Source organism: Artibeus jamaicensis, unplaced genomic scaffold (genome assembly GCF_021234435.1).
Source record: "Artibeus jamaicensis isolate MK-2021 breed Jamaican fruit bat unplaced genomic scaffold, CSHL_Jam_final scaffold_1689, whole genome shotgun sequence".
In the NCBI taxonomy this organism is placed as follows: Eukaryota; Metazoa; Chordata; class Mammalia; order Chiroptera; family Phyllostomidae; genus Artibeus; species Artibeus jamaicensis.
This window is the reverse complement of record NW_026522029.1, coordinates 14761576-14776724: the sequence shown is the minus strand read 5'-3', so window position 1 is coordinate 14776724 and position 15149 is coordinate 14761576. Positions and strand designations below refer to the sequence as shown.

Below are 15149 nucleotides of genomic sequence, written 5' to 3'. Positions count from 1 at the left end.
AATGAAAATATGCTGTACTTTTCTTTTTCTCAACACAAATATGAACTTGTACAACTTACCGCAAAATTTCCTTTATTTCAAGATATCAGATCACATTTTCATATATTTGCAATTTCTTTCTATGCAACTGTCTTTAAGGCCAGAGGATAGGCACCACTCGGGGGTACTGGCTCAGGCAGGTGGGCTGGGCAGGCGGAGGTGGGGGCACCCCGCGCTGGCTCTGCCCAGCAGACCCGCCTCCACAGGTATTACTCAAACCCTATGCCTAAAGTGTGAGTTTGCTATTGCAATTCCAAAAATGGCTACGCACAACTTTGGAATAACTCACCACCGTCAGTAGCTTTCAGTTCCCACAGCCTGCCAGTTGAGGTGAGGCCATGGAAGGGCACCGGAGACATCACGCCCCATGTCTGAGAGGCCTTCCACACCCAGCTCCTGGGCCCCCTGTGCGTGTGCGTGGCACCTGGGACAGGGCCGCCTGCCGCCCCACCTAACCGAGCCCCTGATTTTCTGTCACCTACTTTCAAAGAGCAGGTGGTGCTGTGTTTAATTCAGAACTTAAAACCACCAAACTCGGTACACGCTGGGCATGGGCTCCATGGGAACCTTGGCTGGACTCCCACCTCTCACGTCAGTGAGTCCCTGTGTCACACTTGTGAGGTAGGTGCATGGTTTTCCCTGGTCTTGCCAAGACACAACCACTTTACCCAAAGCTACAAACCGGCGCTGGGAGGAAAAGCCCAGACCCGCTGTGTGACCGACGGCAGTCACCCCAAGTTCTGTGCGCTGTCACGGTTCAGTGGTAGTTACTGTTCCACAGTAACACGGCCACACTCGGCAGCAGCGCGCCCTGTGGAATCTGCTGTCCCCCAGACCCGAGATGCCGGCCGGTGCCGTCAGCCACAGCCCAGGGCCCCAGCAGACTGCAGGGGACCTTGCCTGTTCTCTCAGATCGGCTGCAGGAACGGCATTTTTACTCCTGTCACCAGACCCCTGGTCAATGGCCCCAGCGCCACCTCCTCCGACAGCACCTAGCGGTGTTGCCCCCCCACTGCGGCTGGGCTGCGGCTGCGGAGAGCAGCCCCCCCCCCAAGACCGGCAGGGGTCGGCGGCTCCTTCCGACCCCAGAGCGCTGGCTGTGGGAACAAAGCGGGCTGCGGGCCCAGCGTTCCCACCCTCCTGCCAGCCTGAGGGGGGACACGGGGTTGGGGCCACACGGTTTTGTTCTGGGCGGGGGGTGCGGACACCTCCACCTGCAGGATAGGGGCCGACCAAAGCAGCTACAAACCAGCGACAGAACGGAGACCCTCGCCAAGTCCGCTCACCAACTGGAACCCACCTGCAGCTGTCATCGCCTCCACAACAACAAGGGGGCGGGCATGAGAAAAGGAGGCTGGGGGCTCAGAGCACAGGCCGCCTGAGTCGGGGTTAAGGCCAACCTGTCATCTGGTGGCCGTCCTGCCACCTGACAGGAGGGGCAGGACAGGCGCCCACCCTGAGAGCTGTGGCCATGTGGCTCACGCGGGGGTCTGTCCAGCATCCCAGCTGCGCTGAGCCTGAAACTCGACTTTCCTCCACAGGCACAAAGTAAGACAAAGTAAGATCTACACAGTCACCCCACTGCCAGGTCAGCCCCTCGGGTCTCAGTCTACAGAAACGGCTCTCCAGGTTGGCCGAGTAGAATTCTGGCCTCTTACAAAGCAAGTACTTTGGTTTACTCAAATTCCGAAAAGCGGTGACGTTCCAGGACTGTTGCTGCCCTGTTTTATCATCAGACAATGTAACTTAAATACCAGTGACTTTTCCAAACTCCTGATTCTGTAAAAGTAGCAGGACTCTCCTGCGACACCCGCACAAGACCGCATTTTCACCGGGTCGTGAGGACACTCCTGTCGGGCCCCAGTCCGTCTGGCCGGAGGCTGTGTCTCGCGTCCGTCCTTCTGTCTGCCTGCGGGGTCTTCCTGGGTAAAGAGGCCACCTGCAGAGAGCCAGGAACAGCGTGTCAGCCTGTGTCTGGGAGGGGAGGAAGGCCCCGGTCAGGTGACCTCCGAAACGGCTGGGAGAAGGGGGCTCGCCCAGCGGCGCCGCCTGCGAGTGGACGCCACGTGTCCACAGCTGAGTTCTGGTTAGGGACCACTAGCGTCTGTCCGGGGGTGTAACACCTGCCACGTGCGCCGCACAGAGGAAGCATTTCTAACTTGTCTCGGGGGCCGGGCACTGTGCTCTACTCGCATCGCCGTCTTTAACCCCCCCCCCCCACACCACGAGGTGGGGGGCGGGGGCAGGGCCGGTCTAGCCGGCAGGCGGCACACGGGGGAGGCTGCGACCCCGCTGCCCTCCTGCCCGGACCCGCAGCCTTCGTACCGCGGGAGGCAAAGGCGCTTCCAGCTGCCGCCCGAGGAACGACAGCAGCCGCCTCCAGATCAGGCCGCTGCCCATGAACATGACGCCCGTGATCAGCCAGAACACTCGGTGGTCCTGCAAGAGAGCACAGCCCAGATCAGCCCCGAAGGTGGGTTCTCGCCCCTGGAGCTTCCCGACCCAGTGCTGCCCCGGAGTTTACAAAGGAGCACGAAGGATCAGCAAGGGCTCTGCACAGGCCCTGCCCTGCCTGTGGGGGACGGGCGTCAGGTACAAGGTGGGTCTCCTTGTGCAGCGAGTCGTGTCCATGAAGGTGGCCCGTGACCAAGATGGTGTGGGAGGAGGGCGGGGCCGACACAAGGGCTCCAGGGCCGCGGGCTGGGGGCTCCTCAGAGGCCCCGGAAGCACCGTCTGGACACGCAGGGTCGGTCGACACTGCAGGAGAACATGGCTGCTTCTGAACTTTCCAACTGTCTGGGTTTGAGCTCAAAATCTCCGACTGGTTTTCAACCACAAAAAAACAAATCAAACCCTCACCGCACTGCACAAGCGGACACGCCCCCACATATCCCTCCCACCACTCGGACCCGCCAGTCCTCAGCAGCTGGCTCGCTCCTGCCGCTGTCATGCATGGGGTCCCCTCTGCTTCCAGCACCCTGTCCCCGTCGCCCCACTTTCTCTTTCCATCCGAGTCTCTGCTACGCCTACCTCTGCCTCAGAGTGGTCTTCAAACCCTTGAAAAATAAACCCCTAAGCTATCGAATAGATTCTCACCTCTTCAAGGGAGGATTCCAAATTCATCCCAAAAGCAACTCCAATGAGTCCGAACAGCGAGAGAGAGAAGGTCCCCATGGTCAACTGCAAGTTCAGCCTCATCATGACGTTGCGGTGGCTGGAGGAACAACAGTGAGATCGTGGGCACTGATGACCCGGGGACTGAGCCCTGACCTCAGAGGACACACGGCCACCCAGAGGCGAGGGTGACAGGGGGGCTTCCCTGCTCGCCGGAGCACCTCACGTAAGCGCCCCCCACAGAGACCGGAGGCCCCGCGGCGCGCCCACCTGTCCAGGTTGAGGAAGATGACGCTCTGGGAGTCGTCGATCAGCGCCCGCAGCTCGCGGGCCGCGTTGGACAGGTCCTCGGCCAGCCGGTAGCAGTTCTCCAGCAGCAGCTCCATCTCCTCCGCGTGGTCGATGCCGGTGCTGCTCTGCTCACTCCAATCACAAGGGCGCACGTCACCCGCAAGCCCCGTGGGGGCGCCACACCCTCGGGACCCACACCCCAGGTCCGCACGTCGTACTCAGCCACCAGTGAGCACACGTGACGCCAATCCGTATGTGACTGGGGCCAGGCTGTGGGTGGCAGTGTCCCTGACCCTGGGCAAGTCCCAGACACAGGCTCCTGCCCTGCATAGGACAGTGAGCCCACCGCACTACTAGTGACAGGAAAATGTGACATGCGAATGCTGACAAACTGGTACAAAGTAGCACCGACCAGGGAAAACAAAACCAAAGACTCACAATGCACGCACACAGCATTTCCCCCCCCAGGTGGCCACAGGTCCTTCCCATAGACGGACGCCACCGACACACAGGCCCCAGCGCCCCCTGTACCCGCCACCCAGCAGAAGGTTGGCAAGCAAACGAGAGGGACAGGTGTGCTCCAGTTTCTGCCACCAGACCTTTCTGCTGGAAGAACCATTTTTATCTATCGGACTATAGATAACACGTAAAAGTCTGGTCAGGCTGTGTAAACCACGCACATTACAGAGTGCATTAATCTCTTGATACTGGGCTACAGAGAACACACACGAGACACTCGGAGCCCTCGAAAAGTAAACACGGGCCTGGAGTGGCCCAGAAGGGGAAATGGCTTCCGAGTCCACAGGAGACAGAGGTGTCCTGCGGGCTGTGAGTAGCCCCCGCGAGCAGCCGCAGAGGGGTGTGCGCACTCACAAGACGTCGGGGTCGCTCCACTTGGTGAGGCAGAGCTCCTCCAGCAGCTCCTCCTCGTCCAGGATCTCCAGGAGGGACTCCTTGAACATCTTCACGTCTGTCTCCAGCTCAGACAGGCTAGGGGAGCGGGTGCACAGACAGGGTCAGTGCCGTGAACTTACAGACACGCCTCGCCATGCAAACAGCACATTCTGACCCACTCACACACTTGCGGCGAACAACCGTGTGTGAGACATGCAGACTAAGAGCCACTTCCCAGCCACAGCCACCTCACAGAGCGGCCCTGGCTCTCCTCCGTGTCGCCCTGCGCCCTCGGCACAGCACCTGCCGAGGCCACGCTCCCACTCTGATGGCACTCACAGGAGGTCACTGCCATTGGCAAGGGCAGCCGGTATTTTAAAAATAGGTAATAGTCACACTCATCTGTACTTGAGTTCCTGCTACACATTTCAGTGTGAAAACTAAGAGAAGTGTAAGACAGCTGTTTTACCTTTTGCCATTTTGCAGTAAGACGTGCAGTTTGCTTCTGTCCACAGAGGAGTGTTTGGGGTCCACTAACGCTTCCAGCGTGTCAAGGATCCGGGGCTCCAACACGCTCAGTTTCCCCTGAAGTGTGCTGATCTACAAAACAACGCGGCCTTTCACCACCACCAAGCTGCCTTCCAGCTCAGCAGCGCGCTGACCAGAACAGGTGCCAGACGCCACACGCACAAGCTTACCCGATACTGCAAGAGTGCTTCCATGGCTCTGAACTCGAAAGGTAAAGGGTACGTGACCAGCTGACCTTCTCCGGCCAACTGTGCAGGGAGCTCCCGGAATAGCCACTGCTCCAGATTTAAATTACGGTAATCTAGTATCAGAAGACACTCTGGAGTTATCACAGCTTTCAAATACTGTGGGGGGAAAAAAAGATATATGGATATACGTTCACACACACATATTTGCAAAGTTACCAAGCGGTAGGAAAAAAATAACATTCATGAAACAGGCTTTAATACTCTCAAATCTGGATTAAGCCTAAACTGTTCATTTGTTTTCCGTACTCTGTTTTTTAAAAGCAAAGAAGCCTAAAATATATGTAAGTCTTGATACCTTGAGCTCACTCTCAACGGACCTGCCATTTAAAAAATTATATATTTATTAAGACCTTAAGGTAATCATGAGGAAAACAGAAAACAAAGGAAACAGGATATGGTATTAAAAGTCACAAATTCAGTTACACTTTAAAATTTAATCATGATTACTTTGGCTGAAATGGTAATGTTTCCTTTTTGAAATATCACCAAAACATACTGAACCAATTTGAAATTATGCAGATGCAACATCAGATTAAGCTCTAATTTAGAACCTGATGGACTTCTGGTCAAGATGGCGGCACAGGCACACACTGTGCTCGCCTCCTCCCACAACCACATCAAAATTACATGTAACTGCAGAACCACCACCCTGAGAACTGCCTCAAGACCACCTGAACACAAGCCCTGTAACTAAGGACAGGAAGAAGCCATGACCAGACTGGTAGCAGGGGCAGGTCCCACACCCACATGTGGTGGTTAACGATTAGCAGGGAGCCCTGGCCAGGTGGCTCAGTTGCCTGGAGTGTGGTCCTATGCACCAAAAGGTTGTGGGTTCCATCTCTTCAAGGCATGGACGGGAGGCAACCAATTGATGTGTCTCTCTCTTTCTTTCTTTTACTCTCTCTAAAAATCAAGACATTCTCAGATGAGAATTAAAAAAAAAAATGGGCACAGTATCCAAGTAGACATTTCTCCAAAGAGGACATACAGATGGCCAGTAAGTGTATAAAAAGATGTTCAACATCACTAATCACCAGAGAAATGCAAATTAAAGCCACAAGATATCACCTCACACCTGCCAGAACGGCTGTCATCAATTAATCCACAAACAACAAGTGCTGGTGAGGAGGGGGGGAGGTGGGGGGAGGTGGGGGGAGGTGGGGGGAGGTGGGGGGAGGTGGGGAGAGGTGGGGAGAGGTGGGGAGAGGTGGGGAGAGGTGGGGAGAGGTGGGGAGAGGTGGGGAGAGGTGGGGGGAGGTGGGGGGAGGTGGGGAGAGGTGGGGAGAGGTGGGGAGAGGTGGGGAAGAGGGAGCCCTGGAGCACTGTGGGTGGGAATGCGGACTGGGGCAGCCATTGGGAAACAGTACGGGGTTTCCTCAAAAACTAAAAATGGTTCTGTCTATGACACAGTAATTCCACTTCTGGGAATGCGTCTGAAGAACACAACACACCTACTCGAAAGGACACCTGCACCCTCACGTTCACTGCAGCGTTATTGTCGTTATTGACAACAGCCGGGTGATGGAAGCTGCCTGCGTCTGCTGACAGACGAGTGGACGAGGTCTGGTGCATGCGCACAACACACTACTACTCCGCCATAGCAAAGAACGCAACCTTGCCATTTGCGACAACAGAGATCGACCTAGCAGGTATCATGGTAAGTGGAGTAACTCAGACAGAGAGACAAGCACCATATGGCTTCTCTTATGCGTGGAACCCACAGAAACAGAACAAACAACGCAGAAACTCAGACACAGAACAAACTGCTGGATGCGGATGGGAGAGGAGGAGGGCTGGATGGAGAAGTATGAACTGCCGGTCATGGAAACGGTCACGGAAACGGTCACGGGCGTGCGGGCCAGCACACGGAACGCAGTCGGTGGTGCAGCAGCTGTGCAGGGCCGGGTGGGGGCTCGGCCTAACGGGGACCGTTTTGTGAGCTATGTAAGTGGCTGAGCCCTATGCTGCACACCTGAAACTAATAAAATATTGTATGTTCATTGCAATTTAGAAATTTTTGAACTTTGAAAATTAAATTATAGTTAATAAGAGAACAGTATGAAATTAGAAATGTATTCTAGAGAAAACTGGCATCTTTCACGTTAGAAGAGTGACACTGTAGGGCGGCCTGTGGGCCACGTCTCCGGGGGCCGCGCGGAGGGCGCCCTCACCTCCATCCGCAGGATGATCCGGTTGTTCCTGGTGGTGATGCTCATCGGGTGCTGGAACCGCAGGTCGCGCGCCTGCAGGCCCAGCTCCTGGTACAGGTCGGTCTTCTTTCTCTCTGGAAGACAGGCGGCCTCCTCAGCGCGCGTGTGCGCGTGTCTGCGCGCGCCCCCGAGCCCCGTCGCTGCTGCGCCCCGTTCTCCCCGCGCCCGCAGTGAAGGCCACAGCAGTGAAGGCCACAGCTGTGCCTCTTGGGGACGCGCCGGGTCAACCCCGGCTTCACAGACCCGCCACCTTTCCTAACTGGAATTGTACAAAACTCAATTTCTACTTGTTTGCCATTACGTTATCGTCTCCAGTATTTTAAATCTGTGAAGAGGTAAGTCCACTTCTCATTCTTCTTGCACAAACACAAGACAAGAACAAGTCAGTCCTCGCTCACTCTGCCTGGCACCGAAAGTCCCCTCAGAGAAAGTGCCACCAGCAAAAGGACTCGGGACACGGGCGCCGCCACCGGGGAGAGCTCGATCTGCACCAGCGAAAGCCCGCGGTCCGGGCGGGCGCTCTGAGGACGGGAGTGGAGGGAGACCAAAGCAGAGACCCGGGGAGCAGGCCTGCGCCCGTCACGTGCTGGCAAGGTGCCGTGGCCGCGCGGAGACCGTGGCCGGCCCTGTGCGCCAGTCCGGACGGGGACCGAGGGGCAGACGCTGAAGAAAGGCCCCTGCGCATGCGCACCCGCCGCATTTCCGGTGGATCCCGTATTCACGGATCTCAAAGGGGATTTAGAAGCAGGTCAAATGTACTTACCGAAAGAAGTGACCTTTCCTTCTTTGTCAAATCTCGTCTGGAGAGAGAAAAGAAAAACAAAGTATCACTTCCTCCCAAACTCGTATGCTCTTCGTGCTGTTAGACGACGCAGTAGCAAGTACCGCACGGAGTCACAAACGCGGATACGGACCCTTCCTGAGGGTCAAGGCCGGAAAACTCCCTTCCCTTCGCTGGACAGAGCTGACGTGGGTTGAATCTCTACGTCGGTCTTGGAAACGTGATCAAGTTTTGTTACCAGGTGACACCGATTGTAAAAAGGCCAACGCCAGGAGATGGCGCGGGACCTGCGTCTGCGGGGCCCCGGAGACGCCACCAGCACCGGAGCTCGCGAGGCTCTGAGCCCAGGCGGACCTCGCACCGGAGCTGCCACACACTCAAGGCCGACTGTGCCCATCCGGTGACTCAAGCGTCTAGGGAGGCTGTGAGGTCGCTGGTGGGCATTGTCAAATTAAGATTTACAGAAAAGACCTCTTCTGACAGTTTGGAGAGAGGACATGAAGCAGAAAACGCACTTATCTCCTGAGAAGCAGAGGAAGCGTTTTTCTGCAACACTTGTCAACAGTCAAGTTTGGAGATGTCCACTAATATGGTCCATAAGTCGTGACGTGCTGGGGCGCAATAATTAATATCCCACACGTATTTTCAGAAAGACTCTCAGACATGGTGGTGGATGCAACACAAGTCGGGGGAATTACCCTGGAGACGTGCATGCTGTGGCACTCACAAAACCAAAGCCCACAATGCACCTCCCAGCTGGGTGCTCCTCGGCAAAGACGCGATGGGCATGAACATGCAGAGAGCGCCACAGCGCATCGTCGTTAAAGGGAAGTGTGCCTGCACGCTTAGAGGGAAGCTTGGTGTTTGTGCAACAGGCTAGCTTTCTTCCTCAAATGTGCTTCATGCGTACATACATCCGCTGCAGAACATTTCAAAATAAGTAAAACGAATCACCTGAGATGACAAATTTTAGAGAACATGCTAATATTTTTACCAATGACTGTTCTTTCAGTCTTTTCCTATTAAATACACTCACGTTAGATACTCTCCTTTGCAGTCTCTCCTCCACTTGCAGCTTAATATACTAAATATTTCTGCAACTCAATATTTAGCTGTCATTTTAATGGGATTTTCCTTTTTCTTAAAGATTTTATTTATCTTTAGAGAGAGGGGGGAAGGGAAGGAGAGGAAGAGAAACATCAATGTGTGGTTGCCTCTCACATGCCCCCTACTGGGGACCTGACTCACAACCCAGGCATGTGCCCTGACTGGGAATCAAACTAGCGACCCTTTGGTTTACAGGCCTGGGCTCAATCTATTGAGCCACACCAGCCAGAGCTTAATGGGATTTTTCTGATTTGAAATAGAAGGCCATACAAACTATGATTTCTTAAAATGTTTACCTTGTAATGTAACTCACATTAAAAGTGAGCTTATTAGTTCTCTTTCTAAAGTCTCATTATTTCAAGTAGCATCAACTGATTTTCTTAACTGCTCTTGGTGGACAATGATTTCACCTGCAAAGAACCTGCTTTCAATATTCAGCATCTGATTTTTGTATTCTTGTGTAGCTAAACTGGCCAACTTTCTGGAACACTGAATAACAGTAAAAACTTTAACATGTCATTCTGGGGCTATTTTGTTGTACATATATAGTTTATAAAGAAAAAGTCATGTTAATAAGCCTAAATAATAGTAATTATAATGCCTGATATCTAGTGAATGCTTACCACGTGTGAAGGATTTACACGTGAGTTAATGTAAACCTTACATTCTAAGGGTTTACACATGAGTTTAATGTAAACCTTACAATAATTCTATAAAGTAGGTACCATTATCCCTACTTTACAGGTGAGCAAACTGAGGCACAATGATGTTACCATAACTCTTCCAAGTCCACCTGTTAATGATAAAAGACAGGGCTGAGATGTAAATTTAGGAACTCTGGCTCAAAGCAAACACACATTTTTAAAATTAAACTTCCTACAAAAAAAGATGCAAGACTATTACAACCAATTCCCATGTAACTCTCACCTAGTCACTGTTAACACTTTGCCCCAATGGCCTTATTTATCTCTCTAAATATGTGTGTGATGCACACGAGTCTCGTTGTTTTATTCACTTCTTCTTGACCCATTTCAGATTAAGTTGCGTTATTTTATTCTTTACCCATTTCACAGTGGCAGAGGCCATGCCCTTCAAAGCACGCACCCCTAAATACCACGCTGTGTGGCCTGCAAAGTGCTTCTGCACATGCTAATGTGGTGCAGCACAGGGCAAACCCCTCCACAGTAACAGGCTTCAAGGACTTAATGGATTCACTGGAAATCCTGAGAACCGACAGGTCTCGTTTTATTTTCTTGGCTTGATTACACCTCACATGTATGTTTTTTACAGAGTGAAGGCAAGACCCTCCACCAGCAAAAAGATGATCTGCTTTATTGCAACACTAGCACTACTGCGGTGGCTGGAACTGACCTGCCACATCTCCGAGGCGTGCCTGCACTGGGGTAGGAAGTGCTGCCCTGTGATTCGGACGACCTGGTTCGGTACTAAAGGGCTCCGAGTCATTGGTGGGGTATCACTGATTGAGTGAAACACAAAGGCACCAAGACTCAGAACTATAATGATTATAAAGCAAAAAATTAGTAAATCTCGGCCAACCAGTCCAACCCAGCTGACGTAGTAAAGTGTGAGAAGTATTTATTCTAAGTTATCACATGAACCACATGTACTCACCACGGTAAACACCGGGGCCACACTGGCTAACGTGGCCTGAGAGACATCAGACGTTCTTAACTGGTGCATTTCACCTGCAGAATGAATTAGAGAATTCCTTGTGATCACACAACTGGTTTTCACATGGAGCTTAGATACACACTCATAGTATGTGGTCATCACACTATTTTGTTATTTTTTTAACCTTTTCCTAGAGGGAAAAAGAAACATTTGTGCATTTTAATATTTGTAAGTGATAATGTTAGGTTTAACAGGGAATGATTTTTAAAATGGCTCAGGTGAGGCAGTAGAATAATTATGCATTACAAACACCCTTTTCCTTCAAAATTATCTGAGGTGGATGAACAACTGTATATCAGTGTTCTGAGACAAAAAGAAAATACATTTTTTGCATGATTTACTAAGGCTCTTCATGCAAATTATTTGGTAGATATATTTTAGAAAACAGATCCCAAGTACTGCTGAGTTTTCAGCATCCCAATATCAGGATTATTTGCTTGACCTGTAGGTCATGCAACCTACAAGCTTTACTTCTTTGTAATAACTTATTTTCCACAGAAACACTTTGTTGTTACTGCTTATAAAATAGCCACCTGAACTGGGATGCAGACCTCAGTGAACTGGGATGAAGACAAATCTTTATGTGAAAATAAATTTAAAACACCTGATTAGGTTGAGTTGAGGTGAGCTCTGAAGTACTGTCAAGTAAATTTAGTATCTAACAAGAAAACCAGTTTAAAAATAATAAACACAAGGGCAGCAGTGTAAAAATACCACGTTATTTCATGCTTCCACAGTAATCCCCTGACTCTGAGAATGTGATGATCCTATTCCTTCTCGTTACATACTTTCAATGATTCGTGGAGCTGGTTAGCAGCTGAGGCTTGTTACCCTTTTGCAAAATACAAACTGCGCGCTAAGGCTCAGCTGAGCCGAGGTGAGCGGCAGAGCGTAAATCAGCAATGATCAGTCACGTGAAGCGCTACCAGGATGAGGTTCTGGATCTCAAAGCCCTAACACATCAGATCGGCTAAACCTGGGATGGACCCTACTCAGGCTCTCCACTGAGCTGGGAAGCGGGGAGGCGTCGGGCTGCGTTGGAGGCACAGCTGAGCACACTTAGCCGACGACCTTGCAGAGTGAGAAGCTACACTTAAATGCCGCTCGTTTCTCCGCAGTATCAGCACCACCTTCTCCCATGGGTGGAAACGTTAATGGTGAAACAGTCCTAAGTCCGCGTCCTCCTCCCGGCCTCCGGCTGTCGGCTGCACTGGAAACCCAAGTTAGCTCTTTCTCCGAGCAGCTCTTACCACCAAGTCTCCCTTTCCAGTGGGTTCCCACCCGTTACCTGGACAAATGTCACTGCACCCGCGAGGAAGGGGTAGGTAGGAGACAGGCGAGAGAAACTAAGGCAAGTATTTCAGTTAAATGAGCCCAATTCTGACGACTGGGGGGGGAGCACTCAGGCGGAGAGCTCTGCACAGGGGACGGCGAGAACCGGCCGGGAGTTGGGCCATGGCCGGGCCGGAGGCCGAGGACGCGCGGCGGCGGGCGGGTGGTGGAGCAGGGGCCCGAGGTCACCACGGGCGGCCGTACCTGCCAGGCGGGGCCCGCGGGTTCCGCCGGGCGACGCGGCCCGGCTCCCGTCGAGGAGTCCGGTGGCGCGCCCGGGGGTCAGGCCCCAGGCCAGAGCACACAGACTGCGCCGGGGCTGCCCCACCGCGCGCGGCAGGAGCCGGGGCAGCCTCCGCAGGCATTCCATGGCGCTGCAGCGAGGCGGGGGCAGAAGCGAGAGTCCAGCCCGTCATGCCGGACGCTGGCAGATCAGCGGCCCCGCGCGACCCCGAGCTACGGCCATGCCTACTGCGCCTGCGCCTCACTTTCCGCGCATGCTCAGGAGGGCGCTTGGGGCGCGCTCCCGTCCCTTACCTGTGACGTAGCAGGGACGGGCTCCGGGTGGGTGGGGCGCGTTTACCTGCACCCAGCAGGCGTCCAGTCCAACTTTGGCCCTGGGGGCCCTTGTGTGGATTATTTCTATTATTAGAAGACTTTCCCATTCTTGGTGTTACTGGTGGCATCCCTTGGTGCCTCTTGACTTGTTCCTCTATTCTCCGCATGTCTTATAACTTGGTGGTCGGATTCAGGTGGACTTGTTTGGAATGACTGCTTAGTAGGTGGCAGTTTTCTTCACTGGGAGGAGGCTGGTGTCTCTTTTTTGAGATGTTTGGAAAACTGTGACACCCTGACGTCTGTCATTCTTTCGCACCTCTAAGCCAGAATGCTTCTAGAAAGAGAAATCGCTCCAAATCTTCTCAAGGCAATCAATGAGGCTTTATTTTTAGAATTATCGCCAACTTAATAATATAAACATACTTGCTGTGTTTCAAGAATAGGATATTTGTAGGGGGTTTTGTTTTTGTTTTTTAGATGAGGCACATTCTTCCTAAGGACTGGTGGATGCAGCAAGGGGCGTGTTGGGCGTGGGGCGGCGTGTTTGGAGTGAGCCGTGAAGGGTGCAGTCACCTGGTGGCCTGGCCAGCTGCGTGATCTGAAGTTCTGACCAGGAGCCAACATCCTGCTGAGAGCTGGTTAGGTAGTTGGTCTGTTGCTCCAGCAGATTTTAAAGAAATTTGTATTTTAAAAACTGAAATGTATGTTTGGCTTGAGACTTGCCCTTTCCACCTGAGGTTTATGTCTACCTTTCAACCTTAAAATGTGTCTCTGTTAGTCTCAAATATTCCTTCCTCTCCATTTGTATATTACTCCCTTCTAGTTCTAGCCCCGATATTAATTAGAATCTAAAATAAGTTGCCATATTTTGTTTCTTTCATCCTTTTCCTGCTGCCTCTGGGGAGCTGAAATTGTCACCTGTCCAATCACAAACTCTTCAGCTGCACCTGTTCAGCTGCACCCATGTTATTAATAAGTAACATTAATGAATATTCTAATTATTCCACTTTATGCCTAATTTTATGCCATCATTTTAGTTTCATAGTATACTTTCCTGATCGTCTCTCACTTCCTGCCTGTCATGCTTACTTAAAAGCCTCGGCCCACCAGCTCTAACAGTTCCGTTTCAGAGGACAGATGATACTCAGTCGTGGGCTTGTGAGAGGAGCTAAGTCCTCAGACGTCTAGTTATCTGGCCTGCGGATTCCTGTTCCCCTGGCCTGTAGGCTACTCTGGTCGCTACTTCTCCAGCCAGGTCCGGACAGGACACAGTCACCTGGTTGCCTGGGGGTGTGGAGGAGGGGAAGCCACGGGTCTACCATTGTTCTAACTCCACTGACATTTGAATGGTAAAGCGTGGGTAAGGGCAGTCCCCAGAAAACGTGGAGAGAAGAGCAGAACCTCCCATTCTTTCTCACACTGCCTGCACTCACACCTGAGGGCCGACTTCAGTCCCACCCCCCTACCCCCAGGGTTTTAATTCTTGTACTTCCCTGGCACCTGTGACTCCCTGGTGACTTGGGTGTCTCTGGGACAGGCCGTGGGAAAGGCCTGGTGGAAGTTTCCAGGCCTGAGCCGTGAGACCCACCTCAAGAGGGTCTGCAGGTGTGTCTGCTCTCAACTCTATGCCCTGCCATTCGCTGGCTTTGTCGCCTGTGCTGTGCCTCAGTTTCCCTCTTATGCAGAACAGGGAGAACAATCGTGTCTGCTGTGTGGATTCTTCAGTAATGCCTTCAAAGCAGAACAGAATCTGGCACAGGTGAGAGCTACTGGCCCATTCATGGAGGATCACAGGATTGCACCTGTCCACCTCTTGTGATGGATTGGCTAAGGCTTCCTGCATCCTGCTCACGACTGTGTGGGACCCATGCTGGTCGGAGAGGACGGTAGATGGTGGGTGGGGAGGCCTGGCCGGCAGTCGGGTGCAGTGGGGTCTCTCCCCCACAGGGCTAGTCTCTGCCCAGCGACCCTGCAGGGTCTGCACTCGGAGGCTGCCACCAGGGGGCGCTGTGCCCACGCCCGCCGCTCTGCCCCAGGTTCTCCAGCTGCCCCGGGCACTGCCTGGGCCCCCAGCCCTGGCCCAGAGCTCAGGATGCGGTGCCTGGGCGCCGAGAGCCTGGTGAGTGCCACCCCAGGGGGAGGGAAGGGACCCTGGGGAGGGACCCAGGGGCGGGAGGGGGTGCGGATCGGGCCCCACCTGCACGCACCTGTCCCAATCCCCGCAGATAAGGCCGCCTGGCGCGCAGAGCCCTGGGGATCATGGCGGGGGGTGGGGGTCAAGGGGCGCTCGGACCCCACTGCGCTGGGGCATAGGCTGGGAAGAGGCTGGCCTGGGCGCCCGGTCTTGGGCCACCT

The 15149-nt window shown here is 53.2% G+C and overlaps 2 protein-coding genes across 2 annotated transcripts in view; one reads left to right on the top strand and one right to left on the bottom strand.

Annotated features, from left to right (window-relative positions):
* Positions 1-55: 55 nt before the first annotated feature.
* Positions 56-12721, bottom strand: MRS2 (magnesium transporter MRS2). The gene is made up of 11 exons (XM_037152949.2): positions 12441-12721; positions 10845-10918; positions 8088-8124; positions 7286-7398; positions 5037-5210; positions 4808-4938; positions 4318-4434; positions 3424-3576; positions 3136-3253; positions 2365-2478; positions 56-1978 (listed from the first exon to the last, which is right to left on the bottom strand). Exons 1-11 carry the CDS (start codon positions 12604-12606, stop codon positions 1868-1870), a joined length of 1308 nt encoding a protein of 435 aa, XP_037008844.2. The 5' UTR covers positions 12607-12721; the 3' UTR covers positions 56-1867.
* The window catches only part of SLC44A3 (solute carrier family 44 member 3), a 48348-nt gene continuing 45085 nt past the window's right edge, over positions 11887-15149 (top strand). Inside the window, exons 1-2 of the mRNA XM_037153055.2 lie at positions 11887-12225; positions 14480-14913. Of these exons, the coding sequence (XP_037008950.2) occupies positions 14662-14913 (252 nt within the window). The 5' untranslated portion in view covers positions 11887-12225; positions 14480-14661. The remainder of the gene's footprint in view (positions 12226-14479; positions 14914-15149) is intronic.